Below are 20,713 nucleotides of genomic sequence, written 5' to 3'. Positions count from 1 at the left end.
TGGCCCCTCTAGGTGGCCCAGCTTCTGCCCTGAGCATAAGATTTAATTATCCATAGCAGCAGCATAACTCTCAGAGCCACCATTGTTATTAATGGCCATAAAAAGAACCATAAAAACCTGGCGTGTTACATTTCTTGTAATATATGATAATGAAGAAGAATTCATTTCCCCCTTTTGGCTTTGGCCTGCTTTGTCTGTTCTTGCAGGACCATACATGCCTGTGCTCCCTTGTACCCCTCCTAAGCCCATGACTCTTTCCAGCTTAGGTTCTTTCTTTGCCTTTACAGCTGGGTCTTTTGCATTGTTCTTTGTAGTGTAGGTGTTGCCCAAGCGTGGCTTGCACACTTGGGTACAGGATATGGATGATGTGTGTAGGTTGCTTAGTTTGTCTTCTGATCTTGGATGTTACTAGCTATAGTATTCAGCTGGGGTTTTGGACTGGATGAAGCTTTCAAAGGCAGGATCCAAACTGGATGACTGGAAGGACATGCTGCACCTAAGTCCTACCACACAATAAGTCCTGCATTCCTGTACTGCCCGACACCCTAGAAGTCTTTTGGCAGGGAGACTAGCAACTAAATGTCTCTACTAGAATAGTGGCAGCTGCAGAGAGGTGTACCCTGGTATCCACAAATCCTTAGAGAATGATGACAGTTTCTGCAGCAGTGAATGATGATGAATAAAAAGTGCAGCTGAAACATATGAGCTTTAGTTTGTTTCATGTAATATGTCAGCCACTACCTCTTGTGCTTTCTAAGAAATGAATTTCAGACACTGAAACTGTCTGCAGGTTTGTTTTCAAATCAGGTCCTAAAACCTACCCTGCATGTGTTGAAGATCTAGGTTGCCTTTTTTTTGTGTATGGGTGTAGAGCTCTGTATGTACAAACTTTGGAGGTGTGATCTTCAGTGGCAGCTATAGGAATATCCCGTGGGTTCCTTGCAATAGCCAGTTTGCTCACAGGCATCAGTTGTATTCTGGTTTGTGCTGCCTGCCTGTTCCTTCTCCGTTCGCAGATAGGGTGCAGCTGATCTTTGTTTGCTCTCTGTAATGGATGAGTTGCACTGTTACGGGGCTGCCATGCTCCAGTTGGAGGAGGCTGCACTTTAATGGTAGTGAGCACGTATGTGCGCTGCAAAATGTTCTGTATGGTGCGGTGGTGAGATGCTCATATTCTCTGAGAAGTGTGCCTGTGGTGGTGGCTTTCTGGTGTGACCCGACAGCTTTCTGGTGTGGCAGTTCAGAGAAAGGACTGTTTCGCTCTGGTGCTCTGACTTTCTGCTCCCAACCTGGTGGTTTGCAGACACCAGCAGCATGATGCTGGGGAGCAGTGGCAGCTGGGCTGTGCACTGACTGCCAGGTACCACAGAGCCAGGATGCGATTGACATGGCAGCATGTCTGAGCAGCAGTTGTTGCAGCTAGCCTGCTCCTGGCTCAGCAAGCCCTTGCTTTGCTGTTTTTTTTTTTTGGAAACAGCCACTTCAGCCATTAGCAGAGGGTGCTGGTGTGCTGAACGTGCTGCTCCAGGCCCTGGCTGCAGGGAGCCTTTCTGACTCTCCAGCAGGCTGCGGACTACCCATGGGGCAGGCTAAGGGCTGTAAGGGCTGCGGCTGGGTGTTGAGCCCTAGCTTGGTACAGGCAAAGGCATTGGAGTTGGCAGTCATTCGTATCCTAGCTCCAGGAAGCTCCACAAAGCTCCCTCATACTCATACTTTTCGGATGCTGAGATGGGCACAGGGAGCATATGACTTCCAGCATATTTACATGAGATGAGAAATCAGTGTGCATTTAAATTTGCAGGCCAACCTTTGCATGTTGCTTTTAAGGTGTTACTCTGAAAATCTGTCATTCTGCTGTATATAGAGAAAAGGCAGAGGGACTCAGAAGGCTGACTGAAATGCAGTTTGGTATTTATTATTTTTTAAAAAATCATGAGTATTAGAGCCTGTTTCCTGATTTGGGGACTTAACTGGTAAGGGCTCAGAGGTACTAGTGCCAGGGAGAGCAGGACAAGAAATACTGGCCTGCTAGGCTGAATTTTATGGTTATTTGTGTGCAGTTGTTAGTTGTTTCATCCTTACCAGTCATCCTTGCCCTGTGGCTTGGAAACCACAGCCCCAGTCCCAGGGTGAGGATAGACTGGGAGATGAATTGTTGGGAACATGCTGCGGGCTGAATCCGTTGAATTTGTGTGATGTGGTGGGAGGCAGAAAGAGTTTCTCTGCTGCTCTTGCCAGTTTGTTAAAAATGCTCCACTGGGGACACAGATTGGTACATGCATGTTTGTATGCTCTCACAGGTTTGTGCAGGTCTGTGCCCCATCCCAGAAGATTATCCACCAGAGCTGTGCACAGGGACACAGAGGCCACCTGTGGACTTGCTTCAAGGTGATTGCTCCTGTCATCAGGACTGAATGTTAACAGTCCCTTTCAGAGATTGGGGCTTTAAGGAGCTTCAGTTTGTCTGGGACAAATTGTGCTTGGTGGTCTTGAGGAAATCAGCGTGTATTTACTAATATATAGTGGAAATTAAATGATTAATTAAATGACAAGGGGGATTTAGTTCCATTTTTTGGTGCCATCTTACTGCTGCTGGTGGAAGGGAGGGGACAAAAGAAGGGCCAACTCTGCTGGTCCCATCAGTCTGAGCTCACTGCAGGTCCTTTCCCCCAGGGCATTATCACCTCCACACTGGCGTATGCAAGGCTGATTCCAGTCAGGAACTAGCCCTGTCCCTGCAGGTGCTGCCCTGACAGCAGTGGGGCATGTTGCTTTGAAAAGGACTTATCCACCTGCTGTGATGGGCACTGCGTTATAAAGCTGGGTGGCAGCCTGAGCAGGGCGCAACATCCCTGAGCCCCAAAGTTATATGAATCTGCACCCTTCCACTTAGTGATGCTGGTTAGCTGGGGTATGCTGATGCAACCATACTGTTCCCATTTCTCTGTCTCAACTCTGCACCTCTTTTGCTAAAAAAACATGAACTTCACGAACCTTGTGCCTGGCGCCTTGCTCAGACTGCCTGTAGCCTCTGGCTTCTGGGTCATCCTGAGCAGATGGATGAGAAGGGATCTGTGCGTGTAGGGTAGGTGAAGTACTGATGCTTGGGGCTAAGATCTCATCTGCAGTGGGCTGACCTTCTCTAGGACGCGTGCTCCAGACAGCACTTTCATCTTGGCTGATACATTGGTATTTCCATGTCCCTGCAGGTATGTGTGGGCACAGGTCAAGAACTTGCAGGTGCTTTTCCAGCCCTGAATTGATGCAGAACCGTTTGCTTTAACAGGCCAAGATGCTGGGAGCGGTGAATCTCACCGTTATCTCCAACTAGCTAAGGGGATGAGGTAGAGAAGACGGAGTCACTCTTCTCAGAGGTGCACAGCAAAAGGACACAAAGTGCAGCAAGGGAAATAACAACTGGACATAAGGAGAAAATTCTTTACCATAAAGGTGCTGTATCTCCATCCTTGGAGGTGGTCAAAACCCAACTGGACATGATACGGAGTAATTTGATCTGCTTTAAAGATGGCCTGCTCTGAACTGTGGTTAGACAAGAGACCTCCTGAGGTTCCTTCCACATGCACAAAGCCATGGCAATAATGGAGTAGCACTTCACTGTGGCAGGGGACATGATGGTCATGACTACCCTCAGCTAGAATGTGCTTTGTCTGGAGGGTCTCCAAGGATGCGGACTTCTGAGCTAAAAGTATCTAAAAGCAGAGTAAGCCCATAATGATGGGATTCCTGGAAGGCAGTTACCTGCTGAGCACTTTGTCCAGGTTTATTTTTATAACCCAACAGTGTCTGCTGTTGAGCAGATCTGACGGTATTTGTGTGATGCTGTGAGTGTCCCCTTGTCTGGTAATTACACTCTGATTAATCTGGATCATGCTGGAAAGCCACATGTGCCTTGTACCAGAGGGGAAGCCATCATGTGTATGTATTATTCAACTGTAACAGATGCTGTCAAGAAGTAGGAAGATGAGTCTGAGTTGGAGGTTATTCTTGCTTTGCTGGCAGTGTCCAGGAAGGACAGAGTTTCTTTTTTCTGGTTGGAAAGAAGGTCAATTTCTGGATCTTGGGAGATGGTGGCAGAGACTTCTGTGTTCTGCCTGGAGCTGTGCAGGTCCCTGCCTCTTCTGTCTCTATGCCCTGAGAAGGGATCTGCCACCATTTGCTACTGTTTTTGCAGAGCTCGTGGGGGTCAGATTTGGGAGCAGAGGCTCATCTGGCTCCAGAAGATGAGACCATGCGAGTTTGCTGCCGACAGGTGTTCGTGCCAGTGCTCTGGCTGAGCTTCATGGTTCTGTGAACAAGGAATTGGTGTGGAGCAGGTTTGGGGGCCCTGATTTGTCAAGGCAACTAGCAAGCAGTACCTCAGCCCAAAAGACAAAGCCCAGCCTGGCGCTTCAGGTAGCCTGGTGTGGCCTGTGCGACTTTAGAGGGAACAGCTTTCTTGGTGACAGTCCTGCTGGGGCTTGCGGAGGCCTGGAAGATGGGGGTGTTTGTGTGCATGAGAACCCCAGTTTTCTGGGACAGACTGGGCCAGCAATGTGTCTTTGCAGAGGGGGTTTCTGCTCATAGGCTGCACTCTGCTGAACATGATCTTGTCTCCCCATGCTGCTAGAAGAACCATGTGAGCAGCAGCTGGGGCCTTCAGCTCCACATGTGCCAAATTGCCTGGATGTGCTCCCCCAGGGACAGGTGACCTTGGAGGTGTTCTGGGAAGTGCCTTAGCACATTTCTCCCATCTTGCATGGGGTATTATGATCTATATCATTATGAGCAGCTCAGTTAAGTCATTACAACCTTGGTGAATACATGAGCTTTATCCCTCTCATCCCAATTCATCGCTATTGTGCTGACATGAATAATTTTCATTATAAAATGCTTCAGACCCTGTTAATTAACAGAATTGCTTAAATTTCAATGGGATAGTTCTTGCCCAGAAATAACAATTTTATATTCGTAGCAGTGTCACAGGAGAGGCCTATAAACACAACCAGCTGGGGCCAGTCCTGTGCAGCCCCTGGGGAAAGGGTCCTCGTGCAGGGCCCGTTCTGTCTTTTCCCAGGCTGCGGAATGCATTTCTTTCCAGGACACGTGCTGGAGGTGCCTTCATCTGTGCCCATGCCAGTGATCCCTGGTCGCTGCAGTGTCTCGGCCCATGTGGACAAGGTGGGCTAGGACTCCTGATCCAATGACTTCTGAACAGTCCCAGGGTGAGCAAGGGAGCCTGCACGGACCCGTGGCCCCACCACAGGGTAAACACCCCTGATCGTCCTAAGGAGGGGGTAGGATGCTCCCTAGTGGAGGGATTTTGCAGTGCTGGGAACACGGACCTCCAGCAGGCAAGGGACAGGGGGCTGTGAGCCACCCCAGCCTGTGAACGGGCAGATGCTGGAAGTGCTTGAGGGACGGTGTGTGAGGCAGAGCGTCCTTTTGATTCATGGGACTGAAGGCAGCGAGAGTCCAGGTAATTGCAGAGCTAGAATGACAGAGGAACCAGGGGAGCTGGGTGAAATTGTGCTTATCCACGAGAGCCAAGGAGCTGCAGGGATCCGAAACAGTGGTGATGTCTTTATTATAAATCCTAACAATGATAATCGCTGGAATAATTGCTAGTTTCAGAAAGCAAGGAGAGATAAATGTCTCCAGAACAGTGTTGCCAGCTCCTGCTGCACCTGTAATGTCATGAAAAGGAGAAAAAATGTCCTGTTCCTCCCAGCTCAGCTGCATTTCTGACTCCCTTTGAGCCCTGGCACCAGTGGCTCCTCAGTGGGACCAAGGTGCCAGGAGGTGGACGAGGCCACACCAGACACATGCCAGCAGTGGTGGGCTGGTGCCTGGGAGTCCCTGGATGTGTCTCCAAAGCCTCATCTTGTCTCCTTGCAGCCTCCTGGGCGGGAGGTGGGTACTGGAGCCCCTGCCACCACGCTCTGGTTGTGCTGAGGGTTTCCAGAAGTGTCTGCGTGGAGCCCGCTGGCCCAGGCATCTGGTTCGCTCTGTTTAACGACAGCAAACATCTCGGAGGTTGCTGGGAGCACCTGGGTGATCCTCTGGCATCCGCTGGGCACAGGAGGAGCTCCTGCACCAGAGACCCGCATGCCACAGCGGGGCGGCCCCTGTGCAGCTTCTTCCCTAACGCCAGGCAGGATTACTGGTAAAGCAAAGCAAAGATGGAAATTTATAGAGCTCACGGTAGAGAAGATAAAGCTGGTAGTTAAACAGAAAAGCCTGGAAGAGTGAACAACTGGAGGAAAAAAAAAAAAAAAAACCCACACCACTATCTAAATATGTGGGATTCTCAAAGCGATCTGGAGGGGACTTTAAACTGATTCCTAGCTGTTTTGGGGTGTTTCTGGGTAATGCGGACTGGGAATGTGCTGCTAATGACCTTGTATTCATGTGCATACTTATTCATGTGTGTGCCCCTGGTGCTACCTCAGGGCAGAGTCATTTCTTTGTTTCATTCTCAAGATGTTTGGTCTGTGCTTTGTTCCTATGTAAATGAAACAGCCCTGGCTGACAGAGGAAGTCATAACTTCTGCCACTCAGTTTTTTTTTTCTGGGTTTTACAATTCTTTCCTTCTTGTCTTACATTCCTTTGTATTTTAGCCCTAGTCATTCATTCAAGCCCAGATGACTAAAGACCTGTACTTAAAGACTTTTATTTTGATATTGCACTTCATAAAGAGTACTAACATGCCATACATTTTGTTAAGCTTTATGGTCTCCGGTGCATTCTCAGCCCCTGACATGGAGTATGTATAGCATCTCTGGCCTCTCTAGCTTATAGGGACACTTGAGAATAAGGGTCTTTGTGCAGATACAGCTTTAGAAATAAACTTTAGAAATAAACAGAATTTTCTCCAAATATCCTACTGTCTGTTTAGAGGCCCTCAAGGCATGCTTGGGACACTAGGCACATGTGAATCCGGAGCAAGGCATTGTGATATTCTATTATGAGCCCTTTAGGGTAGGAAATAAGACAAAGAATGAGGGGAATTTTGGATAATATCATCTGAGATGATATCCTGGCAGGCTAGTGGGAGGATCCTGCTGTGCAGTGATGGCTGCATGCCTTTGGTGTGCAGGGCCTGTGTGCAACGCGTGGGGACAGACAGCGGGACCTGGAGGGCTGGATGGGTGCAGGCTGGCAGGGTCAGCTCTGTGCCGTGTCCCCCTGCCTGCTCCAGCCTGGGTGGTCGTGCTGTGCTGCGGGGGCTCTGAACTGCTGCATCCCCCCGGCAAGCCTCCTCCGAGATAAGGAGAGCCGGGCTGCTGCAGGTCTGCGTCAGGGTGTCTCATGACTCAGCCTGGGCTCTTGCAACCCTGTCCCATGCAAACCTATAGGCTGGCCCCAGCACAGCCCCTGCCTTGGGGCCCTCTGGTCCTCACCCTGGAGGGGTTTTGGCCTCAGCCCGGCTCATGGCCCCTGTGCTTGCACTGCTCTCCAGAGCCCTTCTCTGGGAAGGTTGCAACAGGGTTTGTTCATGCAGGGCCCTGCAGATGTTATTTGTTGTTGCGAAATCCTTTCCATGGGGATTGAGTGCTGCTATCGGTGTCCAGGCTGAGCCTTCCTCTGCTGGGCAGCACTGCTGAGCCTCTGGCCCTGTTTGTGGGTGTTGCTCGAGGTCTGATGGCCCTGGGGGAGATGTGACTACTGTCCCCAAGAACAGCAAGAAGGAGGATCTGGGAACTACAGTCTGGTCAGTCCCACCTCGATCTCTGGGAAGGTGATGGAGCAAGTAACCCAGAAAGCTGTTTCCAAATGTACAAAGGATGGTGACTAGGAGTGCTCAGCATGGATTTATGAGGGAAAATTGTGCTTAACCAACCTGATAGCCTTCTGTGATGAGATGACTGGCTTGGTGGATGAGAGGAGAGCAGGGGCTGTTGTTTATCTCGATTTTCAGAAAGACTTTTGACATGGTTTCCCATAGCATCCTCACTGACAAACTGATGAAGTACAGACTAGATAAGTGGTCAGTGAGGTGGACTGGAAACTGGTTGAACTGCCGGGCTCAAAGGGTTGTGATTACAGCACAAAGTCCAGCTGGATTGCAATCACCAGCAGTGTCCCTCAGGGGTTGATAGAGAGTCCGATATGGTTTGATGTCTTCATTAATGACCTAGATGATGGGGCAGAGTACATGCTCAGTGGGTGTGCAGATGAAACAAAACAGGGTGGTTACTATGCCTGATGGTTGTGTCACCATTAAGTGTTACCAAGGACCTTGACAAGCTGACCCTGCTTTGAGCAGGGGGGTTGGGTTAGGTGGCTTCCAGAGGTTCCTCCCAAACCCAGCTGTTCTGTGGGTGCTCTGTGACATGCCTGTGCTCAGTGTCCTCTGGTTTCCAGGTGTGATCCGGACGGCTGTGGCCGACCTGGACCGTGAGACACAGGACCGGTATGAAGTAGTGATCCGTGCCACAGACATGGCAGGACAGCTGGGTGGCCTGTCCGGATCCACCACAGTCACCATTGTGGTCACCGATGTCAACGACAATCCACCGCGCTTCCCCCAAAGTGAGTCCTGGCTGGCCCCTGCTGTGCCTGTGATGGGGCGAGGCTGGCCCTAGCCCTCGAGGGTGGTGGAACATGGGCGCAGCTCTGGGTGCAGCCCACTGTGGGTCTGCATGGCGAGCTGGCTCCACTGCTCGGGCTGTGTGCAGGCAGCAGCCCCCCACCTCAGGCCTGGGCGTGTCCCTGGAGATGCACCTGCCTGCAGGCCCCTCTCAAGGTGCCTGGCCCAGCAATGGTGGTGGGCAGCTGCCCTGGCCAAACCTGTCCAGTACCCCGGCACAGACCCCTGCTCCCCGTGTATGTCCTGGAGGCAGCAGGGCTGCAGGCTGAGGAGAGCAGGGCTGTCCCTTTCTGCTGCCCGATCCCTCTGAGCAGTTCTGGGGAAGAGCGCAAAGCCAGGATGCTTCAGCAGTCTGGTCTGTCTCCTGTCTCACAGGAGCCTGGGCAGGGAGTCAGATATCGCCTTCTGGCCTGGCCCTTTCTGGCTGCTGTGTCAGATCTTGGCACTGTGACGCTGCCCAGCTCGCAAACAACAGTATGGTCACAAGGCAGTTCTGTTTTTCAGGTCGTGGCTGAAGGCTGGTGCTTGCCCCATTCCCTGGGGCCCTCCCCAGATGAGGGGAGTGGTCCTGCTGTGAAGGAGTGGGCTGTGCAATCTTTGCCTTGCACACCAGCTGCAGAGCCTGGAACACTTGGCCAGCAGAGCGCAAGGGCTTGCAAGGGCAGAGCTGCAGCTGGAAGGTGTTTGGCCTTTTGGCCCAAGGGCTCCTAGCAATTACAAATGGTAAAGTTTGCAAGGAACTGGAGAACATGCTGACTGCAGGGTCGTACCATGCAGAGAAACCAACCCTTTCTTTACCTGGCACCTGCAAACATCTGTGCTCCCAAATGTTTTCCCACAGCTGTCATTTCTGGCTGGGGTTTGTGTTTTTTTCTGGCGGGGCATTCTGGACTACAGGCACTGCTGGAGGTTGGGCAGCTCTTGTAGTCCATGGGCGGCACGGCAGGGGTGCACGAACGGGCGCGTTGGCCTGGAGAGGGCACAGAGGCAGCAGCAGTGACACTAGTGCTTTCCCTCTTCTAGAGATGTACCAGTTCAGCATTGTGGAAACTGCCCCCGTGGGCACTGCTGTTGGGAGAGTGAAGGCAGAGGACTCCGATGTCGGGGAGAACACAGACATGACATACCAGATGAAGGACGAGGAAGGGGTGGATATGTTCAAAGTCACCACAGACAGCAATACCCAAGAGGCTGTCATCACGGTACAGAAGGTGAGAGATGAGGAAAACGGTTGGGAGGGAAGGCAGGGAACTCTTGGGAGCCCTTTCCTATGGGGACTCCTGTCGCTGCATTTGAGTAGAAAGAAATGTCCCTCCAAGAGCTGCTCTGGCAGTTGCATTTGGGTGCCTGCAGGAACAGGGGGAAGCCTGCCTCTGTTCTGCCTGGCTGGCAAAGAGCAGACCTGTATCTGGGAGGAAAGGCTGGAAAGGAGTAGCAGTGCAGTGCCTGCTGGAGCCAGCACAGCACAGCTCCGGGGCCGCAGTGAAGAAGTGAGCAGCGCATAGGTAAAGCTGTGCACGGTGCTATGGAGACTAGCACTTACAGCTGGTTTTGACAGCACTGTTAGGAGGAGAAATATGCCCACCTAATTCCTCTACCCGATCAACCACGCTTTGAGTGTATCTGCTCTTGGTGGTAAACACAATCAAGCAAATACTTGATGCAGGCAAGAAAGTATGATTGTTCACCAAGGCCATTGCATTCAACTCGCCTCCCTGTAGAAATGATCAGAGTGATTAATGATAAAAAATTGCTCGCTTGCCAGCGCATAACGTGGTGTCTTCCTGGTGCATTCTGGCTGCCCACACCCTGTGCTGCCTGGGCACCTTGCTGTGGGCCAGGGGCAGAGCAGTGCTGGAAGCCACTGTCTTTCTGCCCTCTCCAAGGTGGGCGCTGCAGGCAGGAGGGCAGAGCACCGGCGCAAGAGCTCCTGGCTGCCCTGTCCAGCCTCCCGCAGAGGCGGCTGTTGAGGGCAGCGGGCTGCAACACCGCCCGTGGCGTCTCCAGGGCAAAGTCCCGCAAGGGAAGTGGCAGCAGCAAGGGCTCCTCCGGCTGAACGTGGCTAACCCTCTCCTGTTGTCCCAGCCTCTCGACTACGAGTCAAAAAAGGTGCACACCATCATAGTGGAGGCCCTCAACAAGTTCGTGGACCCACGGTTTGTGGACCTGGGCACCTTCCGGGACCAGACCATCGTGCGAGTCTCGGTGCTGGATGTGGACGAGCCCCCTGAGTTCCAGCCCCCCTCTGACCTGATGGAGGTCCAGGAGGACGCGCACGTCGGCTCTGTCGTGGGGGTGGTCACTGCCCTCGACCCAGACACGGTGAACCACCCTGTCCGGTAACCAGCAGTCTGAGCTTCAGACCCCCTTCCTGTCGGCAGCAGGGTTTGGCACGAGGGAGGCGCGTAGTCTGAGGAGGCTGACAGCGGGGACTGGGGCAGCTGGTGGTGGCGCAGATGAGGGTGGCCAGAGCTGCAGGAGCAAGCAGGCGGGTGAGCAGGTCCTGCAGGACAGGTCTTGGTGGGTGAGTGACAGCTGGTGCGCAGGCAGCAGGCAAGCGAGAGCAGCCACCTCGCAGTGACAGATGTGTCACCAGCAAGTGATGGTTTGTGAATGGCAAGGGAGTGCTGGGGAAGGTGGCCGCGTGATGCCCGCATGTCCTGGCTGCCGACAGCAAGGCAGCCGCTATGGCACCTGGAGCAGCCCAAGCAAGCGACGAGGAATGACAAACGGCCTTTTGGGGGGTGCAGAGCTGGAGCCAGGCTGTGTGTGTGTGCATGCATGTGCACAGGGATCAAAGGCCAGGAGAGTTTATATTTGGGCAGGGGACATAATCCAGGCAGCAGCTTATCTGTACAGGACATTTCCCATTTCCATTTAATTTGTGGCTAAGGAGATTGTTACCTTGTTAAACTGTTATTACCTAAGGCACAAAGCAGCCTTCTGGCTCTGCCAACTGGCCTGAGTCACGAGCAGTTGGGATGAAAAGCTGGTGTTCAGAAAACATCCTCAATGTGTGGAAAATTCCCTTCAAATGCTGTGTGCTCTCATGCCAGGTGACGGTAGGGCTGCAGGCACCTTGCGCATGGCTACTCGCTTCAAATGAGCAGCAATGGCTTTGCATTTGAGAGCTCTGTGTGGAGGCTGTCCCTGGCAGTGATAAATTGGGACATAGTGGGAACAGGGACTTGGGATGGAGGAGGATATGGCCAACGAGGGCTGAATTACAGCACTGAGTAACATGTAGCACATTCCATGGTGTCTCCGCGTGGCTGTTCAAGGTGCCGATCTCCTGCACCTTGTGGCCATGGGGAACGCGCTGGTGCCGGGTGGGGTGAAGGGCATCTCTAGCTCTTCGTGAAAATGAAGATTGAGATGATTAGAAAGCTCAAAGAATCTACCCATGGAAAACTGCCATCTATGGATGCCTGGCAGCTGGCAGAGAGTATTGTGTCACAAAGCTGGAAGATGGAAGCTGGTGAATGTGAATGCAATCGGCCCTGGCACGCGGGGCAGAGTCCTGGCATGGACATGCAGCCATGTGTGGAGCTATGTTATGTGAGCAAGTAACACGTGCACTGCCCGTGCTGTCTGGATGTGCTCTCACAGTGCTTATGCTCACCTTGTCCTGCGGCTGCCCTCTCAATTTGGGCTGCGTGTCAGAATTGCATCCGTCTTTGCCCTGAGCACATGACCGAGTGCATGTTAGCTTGCACTCCTCAGATGTGTGCAGTCTTCACATTTGTGTGCAGCTACATGTGTGCACGTGCCTTTTCACTTGACTGTTTCTAGCAATGCTGAAGAATATAGATTTTATTTTCTGATCTATAATTGTAGGAAAGGGGCCTTGGGGACAGCACTATCCTTATTCTCGTTCTCTCTTGTTCTTCTTGTTGCTTCCCTGCGGAGCTTGTTGCATTGTTTGCAGATGGAACAAAAGAAGGCAGAGGAGGGAGGCTTTCTGCTGCTGTGCAGAAGGTGATATTTGAAACGGGGACTTGGAGCAGAGAGAAGCAGTTTCAAGTACGCAGCAGGAGCAAGAGGGTTAGAGCCCAAACTTTACTGTGCAAGTATCTCTGCCCTGCAGTAGGCTTAGTTTCAGACAAGGTGATATTTCATGTGCTCAGGCACAAGGATGCAGCTAACAGGGCTCCCAGGTGTCTGCTGCAGCTTGGGAATTGCAATGTGTTTTCCCTTGCCAGGCTTGAGGCATTCAAGTGTGTATCCTCCCTGCAGCTATCCCCAGGCAGGCAGCTCCTCCTGTGTCCCCTGTGCTCCCCTGTGGTATTTGGTCTCTATCCATCTGTCTCTCCACTCACTGCTCGTAGTGCCTGTTGTCATGAGGAGTGGCACCTCTGTCCCCTTTCGATCTCCCCCTGGTGCTTGCTGTGGGAGCTGGGGGGCATGAGCTGTCCCTGCCATTTTAACGCATACCAGGTGGAGCTGCAGGTTCCTGGGGAGAGGATCAGCCACGCTGAAGTGCAGCGCTCTTCTGTGGCACCAGTGCAGGAAAGGTGCTGTCGGACCTCTACGGCTTCCTGGTACCCTGGCTAGCCAGGTAGATTAATAAATGCTTTACCACCTTGGCAGCTCTTTGCAGCTTCAAAGTGCTGGACAAATATTAATGCAAGCATCCTGCAGCATCCTGCCAGGATGCGACACTAGCTTGTCAGCAGGAGACGGCAGTAAGTCGCAGCATTTTAAGTGTGCTACTCCAAAGTACAGTCACAAGAAGCCAGCCCTTGTTCTTCACCTGTGATACATTAGAGAGTGACTGGTCCTGACAGCATGACGAACATTTGATCCTCAGCTCCTTGAAGTTGTTTTGAACCCTTTCAAGTCTCTGCAGTTCAGCAGATCCCTTTGACTTCCTGCTCCTGGGCTGCTAGAGGTGGGAGCAGAGACACGTCCATGCTTCTGCAGTGGCTGCTGTCTCCTGGACTCGGGTCTGTGTGCTGGCTCTGCTGCGTACATAGTGGGAGGGCCACAACCTTGTGCCATGAAGAGATGCGCGCTCTCTGTGAGGCAGGAAAGCACACAGATCTACAGAGACAGCAGAGCAGGTCAGCTCTGTCAGCGTTTCCAGTCCTGCTGACACCAGGCTGCCAGTAACTAGGTTTAGGAAGTATTTTTAGCCAAGTGGGAAAGGAGGTGTCCTTGGCTCTTTTGTTTTCCTCCCCAGGCCAGTGCAAAGAGGTCCGTGCTGCTCCTGCTGCCCTGTCCAGCCTGGAGCCACTGCTGGAGGTGCATTGCAGCCCAGTGCTCATCTGCCCTCCTCCTGGGTTCACATGTCCCACAAGGATGTGTGAGAACAAGTCCCTGCCAGAGAAGCCAGGCTGGATCCCTAAGCATAACAGCTCCCTCCAGTCTGTTGCAAAGACAGGAGGGTTGAAGGAGCATCTGACTCTTGCACGCTCCTGTTCCTGGGAGGTGTCCCTGGGACCCTGCTGGTACCTGTTTTGGGGTGCCCCCTCTCCTGGCCACCTGCAGATGTGGCTTGCCCAGGCAGGAGGTTTGCTGGAGCGCTGGTACTGGGACCCGCACCCGTGTCTGCCGGCGAGCAGCCCCCACGCTTGGCCTTTCAGAGAGGATGTCCTCCCTTTGGTGCTGCAGAGCCTGGAGTCGTCCCAAAGTTCAGCGTGGCACCAGGGCTGCTGGCTTCTCTGGGGGAACATGAAAACCCACCATGGTACAGGCAGGAAATGCCTTTCTAAAGGAACGGGGCTTTTCATTTTATTCCATCCTTATTTGTTGCCTAATAAAAGCTGGAACTACTCTTTTTCAGAAAGAATATAGTTTCCAGTTGGCTTTTTGGCTTTAGCTGTATATTTCCTGGGTGTAGTGTGATTTTTCTCAGCTGAGCCATTGTATTAAGCAATGTGCTGATAGACCGTCTGTGTACGTGAGGTTGTTTGTATGGGAGCCTTTTGTTTTTCTCCCTGCAGTGAGAGCCGGTGCTCTGATTGTGCATGTTCCCAGCTTTATCAGCACTGGGAAGATGTTGCTTGGGATTTAAGGTTCTCGGAGATATTCTTGTTTGGCATTCACCAAATCCTGAGACATGTGTTGGACACAGGCATTTTATAGACTCCAGCAGCACAGCAAGAACTACAACCTGCTTCAGTACAAAGGGGAGAAGAGGAAAAAACAAACATAACAAAAAGCTTTTCACACAGTGTTTGAAAAGCTTCCTATTAACAAAACACATGGCAGAAAATGTGCTCCTCGTTGCATTCAGGGGGAGAAGTGAAACAAACTGCTTGAGAAATAGATGCACGAGAAAGATGAGTACCAAGAAAGCTGTCTAAATTAAACAGTCACTTGTAACATCCAAACCAACAGGCAGTGCCAGCAGGAAGAAAGGAAAATGGATTACAAGGTCCGCATCCCAATCAGAACCAGGGACTGCAGTTCCAGATAGGGAGTACTGGCATGCTTTAGGAAGAGTGAGCAAATACCCCATCTCAGAGTACCTGAGGGACCCAAGGATTAACTGTGACCCCTTCCCACAGGAGGGCATGCTGTTTGACTCTGGTGGGGCTCATGAATGTGAACCTGGACTGCTAGAGGCACAGCTGCTTGTGATGGCCAGCACAAACTTCAGTCGATAAATATCATATTGTACAAAGTTACATAAACTGAGCATAATGGGTATCTTTCCTGGTTGCTCTGTGAATGCCAGTACAGAAGCTGCAGAGCACAGCAGTGCAGAGCAGAGCTCGGGGGCCTGAGCACCAGCACAAGCTGCAGATAGACCCACGAGGCCTGGCCACATCCAAAATCGTAGTGTGCAGGAACAGGCTTGGCCCTGCTGTAGTGACAGATGCAGCAGTGCCAGAGCTCTCTCTTTCCCTTGGTGCAGCATTGGAAAGGTGGCTGCTCTCTGTGTAGTGGCAATGCCAAAAGGGGTTGGATTTTGGGGTAGGTTTGGACCCTGCCATAGAGTAGGGGCAGTCGGTCCTCACTGGACAATTCAGACATGACGCAAGACAGCCTGAGCGGCAAAACAATTAGAAGTGTAAGAAGAGATTGCCAGTGTCATGATGCAGAGTGCTCCTGACCAGCCTCCTGCCCTCTCTGGCCATGCAGGCAGCAGGTGCCAGATGCTTCCAGGCTCTGATATCTCCCATCAGTAACTGGGTTTTCCTGTGTAGCTATTTTTATTGAATGCATCTTTCTTTATACAGCAAAGACATGAGTATGAAAAAACAGGCATATGCTTACCCAAGAAGCAGAGAGGCATATGGAGAGTGAAGTACCATCTTGAACTCTAACAGTATAAAAATGGGAAGAAAGAAAGAGATGTGCTAGGTCAGGGGATGTGGGAGAACAGTGGAAGCAGTTATGCATACACATCAGTTATGCTATTGGAAGGATATAGGTTTTGTCATCCTGTTTCTGTTCTTCCTGCAGAATATTGGAACAATTTGCACGAGCCCAAGTGCCCAGACTTCTCCTTTCTCCCGACAGCCAGTGAGCTCAGAGTGGATGAGCAGTTGCGGTACCTGCCAAGACAGTGTCGCTGTCCCTGCTGGAGCTGTTGCAGAGGCACGGTTCCAGCTGGGAGCTTGGGCAGAAAGTGAAGGAGGACTCAGAAGTCCCTGGCACTTGGTCCAGGGACTCCTGGCTTGCATCTGGCTGTGGGTGGCAGAGTCCTGTCCCCTCTCAGTGCAAGGAGGTGAGGAGGCCAGCCACAGGTGCAAGTGTGCTAGTTTGTGCATGTGTGCAGGTGCCATTTAGATAGTGATTTTTGAACATTTTCCCTTTAACTACGAGTAAGTGCCATTGTATTTCCTCTCCTATCCTTTTGGTCTCTGACAGGGAGAGAGCTAGGGAATGCAGTCTGGTAGCATATGCTGCTCTTTACATGGGTGTTTGTTCACCACTGGTGTGTACCCATCAAGGGCAGGTGATGTGCAGCCGGTGGGTAGGTGCCTGCAGGAGGCAGCAGCAGCAGTGGCTCCTCTCCCAGACGGGAAAGGGGTCGCGGAGGCTGTTGATTCCCACGTGGAGCGGCTGTCCTTGTGTTCCGCGGGCGGTCTGGCCTCCAGGGCTGCTTGCTGCGCCAGTGATGGGCTCAGACCACGGCCAAGCCGGGCTGGGCTGGGCATGAGGGCTCCCGCCATCCTGGCCATCCTCCTGGCCTGGAGTCTGTCCCGCTCTGCTCCTGTCTGACGTGGCCTTCCAGCGCCGTCCTGTCTCATTGACTCTCTGGCTTGTTTTGTCTCTGTATTTATCTTCCTTGGGGTGTTGTCCATGTGACTGAAGGCATTAATTTATGCGCAGTCCTCCTTTCAGTAATTCATCCTTTGTACTCTTTGCTGTCTTGTATTATTTAATTCTGTAAAGCGCTCTGGGATGCGGCGCATATGAAAGATGCTGTACACAATAACATTATGCTGTATTGTTTGTGATTTGTAGACCTTCTGGATTTCCAATTCTGATCGCGGCGGTGGTGTTTGTTATTTGTGTTACGGCTGTGCTCGGGGCCTCAGCTGGACTGGGCTTCCCTTGTGGTCCCTGCCTCTAAGGAGCACGCAGTCTAATTGTGCCGTGATTTAATGTCAGCCTGCTTTACTGGGTGTGATTGTCGGAAATGCAGTGCATGCCATGGGGGCTGATTGCGTGGGGTCAGGGCTAACCCAGTGTGTCTGACTCTTCTCGAGGGTTGTGCCGTTGCCCTCCTGGGCAAATGTGGCAGCCGTGCTCTCCGGAGGTGGCCATGGGAAGATGTGGGCCGTGCGTGGGGTGCATGGTGAGCAGGCGGTTTGGGGTAGTGTTGGGCCAGCTGAGGGAGGGGTGAGCTGTGTGCGAAGTCTCCCACATACCTGGAGCGTGAGGTTCCCATTGGAGCGGGTATTTCCCCCTCGTCCACAGTTGCACTTGGTCCCACCTCATGCACCAAAAACCACACCTTAATTTAACCTGAGGGCTCTGGGCTTGCAGCCTGGTAGAAACAGGCCCTTCATACATCTGGCTGCAGAAAAAAAGTGAAGTTGCGTTGTGCTGGATCCCTCTACCCTATGGGGCGCTGGCGAGGTTGGGCTTGGCACGTCTGCTCGTTCACAGCTTCCTCTTTTGCCTGTTGCTCAGATATGCCATCGACCGCAGCACGGACGTGGAGAGGATCTTCGACATCGATGCCAACACGGGTGCCATTGTGACGGGGAAGGTCCTGGATCGGGAGACGGCTGGGTGGCACAACATCACTGTCCTGGCGATGGAAGCAGGTGAGGGGGGAACGTGGTGTGAGCAGATGGTCTAAGCTGGACCACAGGTGGGGCAGCAGGGGGAATACGAGCGCATTCACTGCAGAGGTGACCAAGATGCGAATGTTAATTAGCACTAAAGCAAGAAAAAATCGCAGCAGCACTGAGTCTAACAACTCCCTAGACAACCTAAAAATACTCTTCCTGACTCGAGCATTAATAAGGGTGTATGGTCGAATAATATCTTTGAACACTAATCAAATTTGTGTAATCTGTGTGCCAGCTCTGCCAGTCATCCCTGCGCTGCTCACTCGCTGCATCTGCCCCAGGCGAGCTGCTCCAGGGGCTCCCGCATGCCGCGTTCGCGTGTCCCCGCGGGCTCAGCCACGTGCCGCAGTGGGTCTGCCCTGCACTGTGCCACACGCCCCCTCTCCTGGGAGCCTCACCACACGAATGGCGGTTGGGATTTCCAGGCTGTTTCTGCAGACCGGGATGCAGCTCTAGATGCCTCGGACACCGTTCCTCGCCAGCTCTCGCTGCTGAGGACGGAGCAAGTTTGTCGTTTTCTGCTGTGGGGATGTGACCAGATGCCAGGGCAAAGGGAGGGCGGGCGGGAGGGTGCAGGCGCTGGGGATGCGCCCTGGAGTGCTCCTGTCCCGCTGCTTGGGGCTGCGGCTGCCCTGCGCCTGCCGCCCACCGCCATGGGGGAAACAAGGCTGGAGAAACTGCCCTCCCACGCTGGAAAGAGATGGCAAGGGGATAGGAGCTCATGCAGTCATGTAAGTGCTGCGCTTGCTGCGTCCTCGCTTGGGCCGAGATGGCCGCAGACCCACGCAGGGGAGCCCAGAGGCGGCTGGTGTTTCAGCCTGTCCTCTCTGCCTCCGGCCCTCCTGGCAGGGTGCGTGCTCGGTCCTGCTACGCGGAAGGGCAGAGTGCTTGTGAGGCTGGGGGTGGCCGCAGCGGCAGCACAGCCGGCACCGCTGCCTGCCAGTGGCTCCAGCCACAGTGCTTGGCCTGACCAGGACAAGCCCTGCAGCTGGGGAGCCAGGTACAAGCTGCTCCATCCTCTTCTGAAACCAGCTGCTTTCTGAGCCTCCCACCACAACCCTGGGGATGGCCTCTTCCATCCCGTATGGCTGCGAGACTCTTTAGCTTTTCTTTACAGGAACTGCCAAATGCGCTGATGTCCGGCCAGGAGAGCAGGGAGGGAACAGGAATGGCTCTGTGGTGGTGCGAGTGGTGTCGGTTTATCTCCCTCCACGTGACACTCTGCAGAGAAGGCTCAGCAGAGTGGCTTTCTGGCAGAAGCTCTGCTTCTCTTTCCTACTTCAGCTGAAGAAAGAAAAGAACAAACCTGGGTCTTGCTGCTCGCAGGAGCTTTGAATAAACTCCTCTTTGGGAGTGAAAAGAAAACAATAGCAAGGGGAAGGCTTTGATTCTCCACAGGCTTTCAGCTGCGGGTTGGAAGCCGGCAAGACTGTGCCGGCCATCCCGCTCCCTCTGTGGAGCATGTGCAACACCTGGGCCCGGCACGCAGGGCTGTGCAGATGCCCGTGCACAACAGTGGATCGGGCTCCTTGGGCCCCCGCGAGCACTTGGGTTCCCTGCACATTCTTCCTTTTTCCGAGTCTTGGGACGGAGAGGGACTTAATCCTAGGCAAGATGTTGGGAAGCAGAAAGACCTGCTGTGTTCTTCAGATTTTTCCACCTGTCTCATGCAGGAGCTGCCAGGGCCATCGGGAGCTGCTGCGCTCTGCTGCCCTGTGCCCGCTGGTGCCGGGGGGCTGCCTTGGCTGCAAAGCACCTTCCAATTACTCGTGGATGCCTGCCAAGACTTGTCCCCCTGCAGATGCTGTGGGCAGGAGTCTGCTAGGCTTCACTCTGGGAGGCTCCTGGGGCTTTCTGGTTCCTTTTTGTTTTTGTTATTTAATAAGAAGATGCCATCCATATTTAGGAAGCCACATCATGAAGCTTGACCTGGGGTCCAGCGCTCAGCTCCTACTGTGTCCTTCTGGCTGAAGGACCAGTTGCTGCAGCAGCCCAGCAGGACACATCTCGGGGTGCAAATGCCTGACTATCGGTGCCGTGCTCTCGCTCGCCACCGCAGGAAAGGAGCAGGAGGAGGTCGTGACTGGACGAGCGCTGCCCAAGGCTCAGATGTCTCCGACTCTGTGGTTTTTGCTGAAGCTGGACTCCGCGGTGGTGTTTCATGTCTGGTGGCTCAGGTGACCTGTGCGCCGGCTGGGCAGGTCCTGCTGGCCCTGGTGCCATGGGAGTGTGCTGCGGAGCTGTGGCATGTCCCGGAGGGCTCCAGTGCCGGCAGGTGCTGCTGGCCGCAGCCACGCAGGGAGGGGAGCCGTGATGTTATGGCACAGCATGGCATCCAGAGCAAACGTGAGGTGACAAGAATCAGAAGGAAAATATTTATACACAACAGCTAAGATTTCAGAGCAAGTCAGTAAATGCTGCGGTTCCCCTCCAGCAGGGAAGCCTGTCAGATTGGATCACTTCAAAAGCTGGGGAGATTCTTTAGTATTCCGACTTCTCCCATCAGCGAGCTCTGACTCATCCATTTTAACTGCCCAGACATTCCTCCCAGTGACATTATCCTTAACGTTTTGTAATCATGAAATATTAATGACTGATATTGAATTTAAAGTACAATTTATGTCTGAATACTCTGGTGGAAAGGGCAGTTGTAAAGGTAAGGCCTTCAAAGTGATAGAGGGGTTTCAGTGTGGGGCGCGTGACAGATGTCACGCTGTGCAGGTGCTGCGCGGTGACGGACGGACAGGGCTCTGCCCACACGGAGCGGCCGGGAGCCTCCGTGCAGTGCGGCCAGCCGGATCGTGTGGTCCTGGGGGCTGCGGCGCTGTGGGGTGCCTGGTGCTGAGGGGAGCTGCAGCGTCTGGC

The 20,713-nt window shown here is 53.0% G+C and overlaps 1 protein-coding gene across 1 annotated transcript in view; it reads left to right on the top strand.

Annotated features, from left to right (window-relative positions):
* Positions 1–20,713, top strand: part of CDH22 (cadherin 22) — a 59,495-nt gene that overhangs the window by 19,191 nt on the left and 19,591 nt on the right. Inside the window, exons 4-7 of the mRNA XM_067307579.1 lie at positions 8,366–8,533; positions 9,615–9,802; positions 10,677–10,930; positions 17,685–17,821. Coding sequence (XP_067163680.1) covers positions 8,366–8,533; positions 9,615–9,802; positions 10,677–10,930; positions 17,685–17,821 — 747 coding nt within the window. The remainder of the gene's footprint in view (positions 1–8,365; positions 8,534–9,614; positions 9,803–10,676; positions 10,931–17,684; positions 17,822–20,713) is intronic.

The sequence above is a fragment of the Apteryx mantelli genome, chromosome 18, assembly GCF_036417845.1.
Source record: "Apteryx mantelli isolate bAptMan1 chromosome 18, bAptMan1.hap1, whole genome shotgun sequence".
Lineage (NCBI taxonomy): Eukaryota > Metazoa > Chordata > Aves > Apterygiformes > Apterygidae > Apteryx > Apteryx mantelli.
This window is presented reverse-complemented; position numbering and strand designations above follow the sequence as displayed.